The 9,775-nt window shown below is 36.4% G+C and overlaps 1 protein-coding gene across 1 annotated transcript in view; it reads right to left on the minus strand.

Annotated features, from left to right (window-relative positions):
• Positions 1-8,883, minus strand: part of LOC117992087 (alpha-protein kinase 1-like) — a 31,547-nt gene extending 22,664 nt beyond the window's left edge. Inside the window, exon 1 of the mRNA XM_034979743.2 lies at positions 8,795-8,883. Coding sequence (XP_034835634.1) covers positions 8,795-8,812 — 18 coding nt within the window. The 5' untranslated portion in view covers positions 8,813-8,883. The remainder of the gene's footprint in view (positions 1-8,794) is intronic.
• Between the last annotated feature and the right edge of the window lie 892 nt (positions 8,884-9,775).

The raw sequence follows: 9,775 nt of genomic DNA on the forward strand, positions 1-9,775 counted from the left end.
CAAGACCGTGGCGTGTGGAAGTCCCTACAAGAGTCATATGTCTTGATGATACTAAGGATATGAGGTATCAATATGTAAAAAAAGCTGAATATCCAATAGGTAATACGAAAAAAATGCCAAAAAAGCCTCAAAAAATGTGTTAACTGTCAACAAATGAACAGATATAGTGACAAATAAAATAACAATGGCACCGACAAATCTGCCGTGTAATCCGTTATCCGATCAATGGGGCCAATTCTCTTGTACACAATCTCTAAACTAAACTAAATTAACAGGTCTAAATCTTGTGCTATCCTTTTCCGCAAGCAACATTATGAAAGGGATAGCAATAGATTTAGACGTTCCATTTTAGTTTAGTTTAGAGATTGTGCACAATGGAATTAGCCACACTGTCTGCTCAAACAATGTCACAGCTATGATTATTGTTATTGCATTGTCTAGTTTAGTATCTGTTTCCTATCATTGTTAAGTAATTAGAGTAGCAAGATGATGAAGTGGCCTCCGTGGTTCGATCCCGGGCACGCGTCTCTAAATTTTCGCAGTTATTTATATCAATGTGAAGGAAAACATCGTAAGGATTAGGGAAACTTGCATGCCTGAGATTTCTTCATATAATGTTCTCAAATGTGTGTGAAGTCTGCCAATCCGCACTTGGGCAAGCATGGTAGACTAAGTAGCGTGCAAGAAGTATTGTACATCGACCTTTAGAAAGAGGTTTCGGCTTCGTAGTCGTCTCTGTCACTCATACCTTTGTGACGATACCAACCGACAAACGGTTTCAATGACAGAGACAACGCTCTACGAAACCACTATTTCTTTCTAAAGGTCGATGTACAATGTTTCCTGCCGGGTACCTACTGTATGGCCAAACCTTCACATATTACAGACAGATTGATCGAGTTCTATTTCTAAATTCTACCTTGCGTACTTAGATGAGTTAATTCTCTATGCTTGCGTGCCTATCAAAAAATCAGCCCCACAATAATTGTGTAAGAATGAAGTATTCATTATTATCGTAATCGACAGCGAATTCTGCCCTTTGATTGGTTGATCCGCGGTTCACATGATTACGATAACGATGAATACGTTTTTCATACACAATTGGGGGGCTGTTTGGTTGAACATCCGTCACTGCACACGCCACAAGTAAAGTGTTCCTGTATTTTTTTCAACTTATTGAACGTGCAATATTTTTAAATACCGGAACTGAAGGATTAAAGTAGGTATCGACGTATGTTTACAATAACCTAGATTCGAATGCAACCAGTTTTTTTGAGGTTATTATATACAGAGGCGGTGACATTTGACCTTAAACAATCCGTAAGCGAATAAAAGATACAATAGAATTCAGTTTAATTTACCCATTTATAAGCAAAAGCTTAAAGTAGTTCCTTTTAACCGAAAGTTTTTAGAAAGTTCTTTATTTATATTAGACGTGATTGCGAATTTCTTTTAGGACATTTTAAACGACATTTCCTTCCGCAGTTGGCAATGCAAATACATAATATTCGCTTTACAAGCTAAGTAAATTTACTTGCTGTTTAATCAAAAGATTTGGCCTTTTTGCCGTCAATCACTAGGTACCCCTATCTATATCTATCTATACTATTATATAAAGAGGTAATGTCGTTAAGTTTGTTTGTAGGGGGTAATCTTTGGAACTACTGAACCGATTTTAAAAATTCTTTCACCAGTAGAAAGCTACATTATTCTTGATTGACATAGACTATACGGGATCTTTAAATACCTAAATCCACGCGGGCGAAGCCGCGGGGATCAGCTAGTTAAGTATAAATGCCAAAGTGTGTTTGTTTGTTTGTTTGTTGGTTTGTCCTTCAATCACGTCGCAACGGAGCAAAGGATCGACGTGTTTTTTTTGCTTAGGTATATTCAAAGATCTGGAGAGTGAAATAGACTACTTTTTATCCCGGAAAATTGAAGAGTTCCCACGGGATTTTCAAAAACGTAAATCCACGCGGACGAAGTCGCGGGCATCAGCTAGCAGCGGCGAAGAGTCAATATAACACGATTCCTATCGGCTTCCCTTTAAGAATTGGCATAATATAGCGTAAGTAGGTACTATTCACATAAATTCCGTAATACGTTCGTAAATACAAAGGTTCGATCGTCACAAATGCTAATTTTTCTTTTGTTATTAAGTACTAATTTAAGTTAAAAACATAACAGCTAATGTAAGTAACATACACCTACGTCCTACACCTTACAAGCCGTAAAATATCGGATTCCCTAGTTAGATTTTTGCTTAGTATTTATCTCTTTCATTTCCCTAGCGAAAGCGAAATGAGCGAACTAGGTCTGTCTCGCTCTACGGTCGACTAATAAAGAGCACACCAATTTAATCTGGCCCAGTAGCGAATACGAATTTGGAACTCTGACAGGTCAGACAAATTTGACGTAAATAACTCGGTTGGATCCGAGTTACCCTATAATACCTCCAAATTAAAAATTATATTAATAGTATTGTTTTAACAGGTACATGCTACTATTTTGAGTATTTTGTATTTTGAAGGGTTATTTGATATTGATACATATTTTGTTTTTGTGAAGCGGCCATGCTTGTTTGTTTTTAAAGTTGTTAGTGGTGTTTTATTTTGATATAATAAATTGGGGATGTGATTAATAACTTATAAGTGTAAGTTCACGGTAATTTTGATTCAGTTTGGTAAGCCAAAATCAGATATGGCCTTAATTCACATAGATTGTTGTTTAACAGATTTCTTGTTACGTAACGATAGTAATTTTTCTAAATTAAGTTTTGAAAACAAAAATCGAACAGCTGATATTCTTGTAGGTAAGTACGTTTCCGGCTTCCCTTTATCAGATTTTCACCCTTCGCCACTGTCAGCTAGTGATGCTATATATAATAAAACCAGTCAAGAGCGTGTCAGGCTATGCGCAGTACACCGTAGTTGCCCAATGCCCATACCTACTAGCCGTTTTAATTTGCAATGAAAGAATTGAAACAGGCGGACAGACACATGGCGAAACTTCCTTAAAAGTTGCGAAAGTTTTTTGTTCCTTGTTAAATCTGGAGTCTAAAATCTAAATTAGAAGAATTCCATTTGACTTAGAATAGGTGAAATTGGTTTCCTCGGTAAGGTTTACTAGGTTAGGCGACAGTAAGCGTACCGTTAAATTGGCGTTACGTGCGATCGGAAACGTAGCTAATGCCACAAAGTCAAGGCCAAGCGTAGCGAGCCGTGAAGTGCTCACTTACCTTTGATAATGCTCGGGAAATTGGTGGAAAGTAGAGATGGACCATTTCACAAATCATCATCATCATGATCAACCCATTGCCAGCTCACTACAGAGCACGGGTCTCCTCTAAGAGAGAGAAGGGTTTTGGAGATAGTCTACCACGCTGATGTGCGGATTGGTAGACCTCACACACCTTTGAGAACATTATGGAGAACTTTCAGGCATGCACGATGTTTTCTTTCACCGTTAAAGCAAGTGATATTTAATTACTTAACGCACATAACTCCGAAAAGTTAGAGGTGCTTGCCCGGTATTGAATCCCCGACTTCCGATTAGAAGGCGAACGTCCTAACACTGATGCCTTTTTCACAGATAGCATGAGAAAAATCACGTGAAAAACCTTTTCATAGTATGTCACTACTCGAAGCTACCTTACTTAAAGAAGCGTGGACAAAATCACAAAGCGAAATCTAAGCGAGTTCTAAAACGGTAAAATACAGGCAGATAGACACTTTTCAATTTATAATATTTGTATGGATATATGTAAAAGTGAAAGGTGACTGTCAGGTGGGGAAACCAATTCCACAGTTTCTGTCAGTCAGTCACTGACAGAAACTGTGGAATTGGTTTCCCCGTTGGTTTGCTAAGTTGAGCGACAGTAAACAAACCGTTAAATTGGCGTTACGTGCGATCGGAAACGTAGCTAAAGCCACAAAGTCAAGGCCGAGCGTAGCGAGCCGTGGCCCGTGAAGCGCTCGCGCTTACCTTTGACAATGCACGTGAAATTAGTGGAAAATAGACATGAACCATTTCACATATAGGTAGGCATAACGTGAAAAATTACGTAAAAAACCTTTTTATGTTATGTAGCTACTGGAGGCTACCTTACTTTAAGAAGTCTGTAAAAAATCACGAAGCGAAATCTAAGCCAGTTTTTTTTCTCTTTGTTTAGAAGCTCCGTTACTATTAGATCATTGAAACCTCACCCTCTAATTTTAAAGTAATTTTTAACTAAGTAACTAAGTATAAGACACTATGAAGAACATTGTACCTGATTTTGCTAAGTTTTCAGGAGAGCGTTTTACAATTTTGTTGCATTTAAAAAATGTCCTAGTGATATTGAATGAAGCCGCATCCGTAATGAAGTAAGTTGTTCTACTGTTAATTTTTGCGTTCTATAATAAGAACTTAACTAGTACGTTAACCGAAAATACAATGTTTTTTAACAGAAATCTGGATTACCTTGAATTACAATGAAATTTTTTGTCATGTAATAATCGTTCTAGTGGAAATATAAATACGGTTCCCAGATTGAACGATACCTTTTTTTCACTTAGTATTCACGATGGTATAGTTAGAAAACGTTGTTACATTAGTTACAATTTTCTTCATATCAGCTTCATCGCACGCAGGAAACGAGAGAGAAGTACAATACAATCAAAAATATTTAAATCGAAATTAAAAATATTTACATACACGTCTTGCCTTAAACGAAAATAAAAAGCACTTTTGGATTAACAGTTATAGTAGTATGCATGTAAGTATGGATTTGAATTGACTTTATCTATGACGTAAAATCGTAAGCGATAAAACCAGGCGTCAAATTTCTAATCACTATCATAAACATCGAGTTTAGTGTCTGTATAGAGTGTAGACCCGAACCGCAAGTGGGCCGTAGAAAACGCCGGTTATATTTATTAGTAATCCAACCACGCACCTGCGAGCGCTGTGGTGTAGCTTCCTGTGGCAGGTGACAAAAAATAGATCAGTGTGCCAGGATGTTTGCTTTGCTCTCACTTTTATAGCATTTGCCTCTCAGCACAATCTGAGTGAACTATGCAACAATACGTCTTATAAAAAAGTTTTGTTTTTCATAGTAAGTAGGTAACTACTTATAAAAAGTTTTGTTAAATTTATTTTAAAAAATATATAAAAAAAGAAAAGTCCTTATAGGTACATTGATTCATCAAAGCCCTAGGATCTCGAAAGCTGAAATTTATCATAGAGGTTTTTTTTGTAATTGTGGACAAAGAATAAGAACGGATATTTGGATATTTAGTTAACTACATGCAAAAACAAGACTGGACTAATCTCGCTCAAAATTTGGCTATTATGAATAAGACATCCGCTATTAAAGGATTTTTTGATAAAAATTTAAAGCCTAAACTTTGTAGTCCACGCGGACGAAGTCGCGGACATCAGCTGGTCACACTGTAAGGGTTTCTTTTTTACCATTTTGGTACGGAACTCTAAAAAGTACCTATGAAATGAATATTATGACCTAAACAAAGTTAACTCCTAGGAGATAAAGACTTTTTATAATTGGTATAGATATTCGAAAGTTTGTATGTTAATTTAAAAACTTATATTACAGGTTAATCGAGGCAGGAATTTTATTGCGCTATCAAAATTTATTATCTCCTTCGCCTTGACATAATTTTTAATTACTTACAGTAATTTTTAAATGCGTGGGAATGGTTCTAAGTTTCGAGGGAACATACATTAAAACAAATTAAATTAAGTAATATGAGTGCGTCCCACACAAACTATGTAGCTGATGTATGCGACTTTGTCGGCGTGGATTTAGGATTTTAAAAATCCCGTGGGAACTTTTTGGATTTCCGGTATAAAATGTAAGTAGTCTTACTAGTCTATGCGATTTAGGTTTTAAAGATGGATGGTGTGATTGAAGGAAAACCATCAAAGAAACATTCGCGTTTGAAATATGGGCCGTGATTAGCAATTAAACTTAATATACCTACTTAATTTAGTTGAAGTTTTAAAATTCATGAGGAATTTAGACGAAAGACCCAAAAAGCACAATTTTACTAGTAAAATCATTGAATTAGTTCTCATATATTAAATATTAGTTCTCTATTAAATATTAGTTCTCATATCAAATATAAGTTCTATTAAATATTAGTTCTCATATCATCATCGTATTGAAAGGCTTTATGGCTATAAAATCTAAAAATATTACTGCGAGCAATCAGTGAACAGACAAACAAGACCTTTAAAAGAAAAAAAAATTGCAAACTAAAGAAAACTAAGCACCGCAAAACTTTCCAATTCAATTTTTTTCGTTTTGGCCAGACATAACGTCTCATGTAAAATATGCTCGTGACATAACACCACGTAACAACAATTTAGTATTTTATTGCCGGGCATGTGTCTACTTTGCACACAAATTGCCGAGATGAGTGTTGTGAAACCTAAATACCTCATAATGCACCCTATTATGTTACATTATGTATGTAAATGTGCATTACTTAAAACGTAATACCAGTAATACTTTGAGCCGTCAAATAAACTTTCTGTATAAAATAATTGTAATTGGTTTCTCCCCTCCTTGCGTTGCTCCTTCATACTGAGGACTAGCTTATGCTCGCGACCGTCCGCGTGGACTACACAAATTTCAAACCTCTATTGGTTCCCCCGTTAGATCCCCGTTAGGTGTTAAATTTTCAAAAATCCTTTCTGAGCGGATGCCTACATCATAATAACTATCTGCATGCTAAATTTCAGCCCGCTCCGTCCAGTAGTTTGAGCTATGCGCTGAAAGATCAGTCAGTCAGTCAGTCAGTCACCTTTTCCTTTTATATATTTAGATTATGTAGGTAAATGTGCATTAAAACGTAATACTTTAGGCCGTCAAATATACTTTCTGTATAAAAAATAGTAATAGATTTCTTCCCTCCTTGCGTTGCTCCTTCATACTGAGGATTGTGGCTCCTTCTCACACCCTCTTGATGATATTTCTTAACTAAGCCTGTCTTCCGCCCTGTGAACCACAGTAGGTAGGCTACAGAAAAGTGCTTCGCCCCTGTGCGCGGTGGTTAAGTGACCTACCCCCGTATTCACAATCATTACTATGAGGTCTCACAGTGCGCTTGAACGTACAGTGTGTGGTTCCACCAATCAGATCATTTTGTCACGTCAATTTACGATAATCTGATTGGTCGAATCCACACTATGCGTTCGAGCACACTGTGCGATTTCATAGTAATGATTGTGAATACGGATGTCAGTGTTCAAGCTCAGTGTTCAGCTGAGTGACACCCACCGAGCTCATTTGACATGCGGTTTTCTACGAAAAACTATATTGATATCACTCAATGAAACAGTAATGCCATCATCATCATCATCATGATTAACTCATCACCGGCTCTCTACCGAGCACGGGTCTCTCTCAGAGTGAGAAGAGTTTTGTATATAGTCTACCACGCTGGCCAAGTGCAGATTGGCTAGCCACACACCTTAGGTGTACCTAGCCTTTAAAAATGATCGTGGGGTAAAGTTGCCAATTTTCGAAGTCGGTTAAAGCGATTTCCTTATGATAAAGACCACTTATGCAAACTTTGGTGTGGTGAATAAACAAGAGAAAACCGACCACGCTGTCTACTCAGCAGGTTATTGATAAGGCTTTTTTCCAGTGCGAGCTATAATTTAAACTTATCTTTAACTAAGATCAAAACTCAAAAGCAAGGTTACAGGCCTGGCGGCCTTTCGTGTTGCATTCCAAATTCTGACCTGGATAATTTGGTCTTAATTTATTATCTCTAGGTACACTTAATATTTCAAACTTAACGCTCTACATCCGGTTGCCTTATTATTTAAGAAAATTGATTGAGTGACTCCGAAATTGCATACCGGAAATGATATGGATTTAACAGTCAACCTTAAGTTTTTTTTAAATAAATTTTACTAAAAAAATCCTATACATTCATTTAATAAAGCGTGTCTGTCTGTCTGTTACTCTATCTGTATACGTATGTGAATTTCTTTATCCCACCATAACTTCTATATGCCTGAACCAATTTGGATGTATGGGGTATCATTATTCTTACATCATCCAAAGTGACACTGGCTATAATTTATTGAAAAAAAAATCACTATAACGATTTGAAAATGTAAAATTTTTTTTTTCTTTATTTTATTTCACTTAATAAGCACCAGACCTGAAGCAGTGCAAACCGCAGTCAGTTTTTGCAAATATTGGCTTGATGACTTATCGCCTTGGTTTACGGATATAGATATCGCATAGCATTTCTCTGTCGGTGTACGACAGGCTCTATGAGAGTTCCGCTCGCGAATTCTTCGTCGCCCGATGACACACTTCCTTGTATTAAGGCTTTTACGCAATTCGAGAAAGGATGTATCGACATTGAGTAATGTTAATAATGTGATATAGGTAGGTACACTGTGTATATGCTTTTTATATACTTAACCCTGTATTATACTTATTTTCAATTTAATACAATCTATTTTTACTTAGTCTAGGAGGTATATTTGGTACAAAATTAAAATAATCTGGATAAATTAAGATATTTTGTAGCGTTGCATTGTTTTAATCCAATAAGAACTTTATCTGTTAAATCCCTTTTACCTTGCCTAGTCGAGGAATTTAATTCGCAATTCACATGTAACTAAAATAAACTTTTACATATTATAATATTAATTTCCTGTCACCAGTTAAAACTTCCAAAATCAATAACTTCGCACACGTAAATCGATAAACTTAACTTTCACTGTCGAAAGTTTCACACTCAACGAAAATATTAAAAATGGAACGTACCCAAAAAATTAGCCTCATGGTATCCGTACACTATCTGTGGCTTGGATTAAAAAATCAAACTGTCAATGTTAACTGTCACAACACTTGCGCGGGCGCGCGCGTCTTCACAACTGAGGCAAAGATCGAGTCGCATTCAGCCTCCCCCCTAAAGAAAGTCAACCTTCACAGTGTTATGTAAATGGAGAGGTGAAGCGAGTCTCGTCGAGAGGGAAATTGGGATAAGGTCGTTTGTGTGATTTTTTTACCTTTTCTATGATGCGCGATAGTTGGTTATGTCTGTTACGGCTTTTTATAATTTACTGAGCGGTTTGGATAGTGTTAGGTGTGCGTAACATCATTGGGAAGCTAGGTATTTATATAAATACTATAGATGATGCCTGCGTCTTCGTCCGTGAAAAGCTAGCAGACAGACAGACATAGTTTCACATTATTTTGTAATGACAGTATGTACCTACCTATTTATAGTATAGTATATTAATATTGTAAATTGATCACTTGAAAAGAGCAACCACCGAGTTTCTTGCTGGTTTTTCGCGGTAGGAACGGCATTCCAAACCAGTGGTAAATGAAACTAGTTAACGATTCAAAACTAATTATCCGATTCTGAAAATTCTTTCACTGATAGATAGGTACCTACATTATCCCTAAGTGCTAAGTATAGGCACTATTATACGACGTGGATAAAGTCCCCAGCCAAAGCTAGTATAGAATAAATTTTTACATAGTACTTATATAGTCATAAACCAAATAATATTATGCCTGAAATCAAAATATTACCTATATTTTTTTTTTTTCTTTTTTAATATTACAATAAAACTTAAAGCTAGCCTTATCTAATTACTATATAAATCATGACCGCGTGGAATGGTGCCAAGAATACTGGCTGCATTTCCGCGCTGGACAGCCAGGCTGATCCGTTGCGGAAAAAATGAGCCAGCCCTTCTGTCACCAGATGAGGCTATTAATCGCGGTGAAATGTCT

Source organism: Maniola hyperantus, chromosome 20 (assembly GCF_902806685.2).
Source record: "Maniola hyperantus chromosome 20, iAphHyp1.2, whole genome shotgun sequence".
Taxonomy (NCBI): Eukaryota; Metazoa; Arthropoda; class Insecta; order Lepidoptera; family Nymphalidae; genus Maniola; species Maniola hyperantus.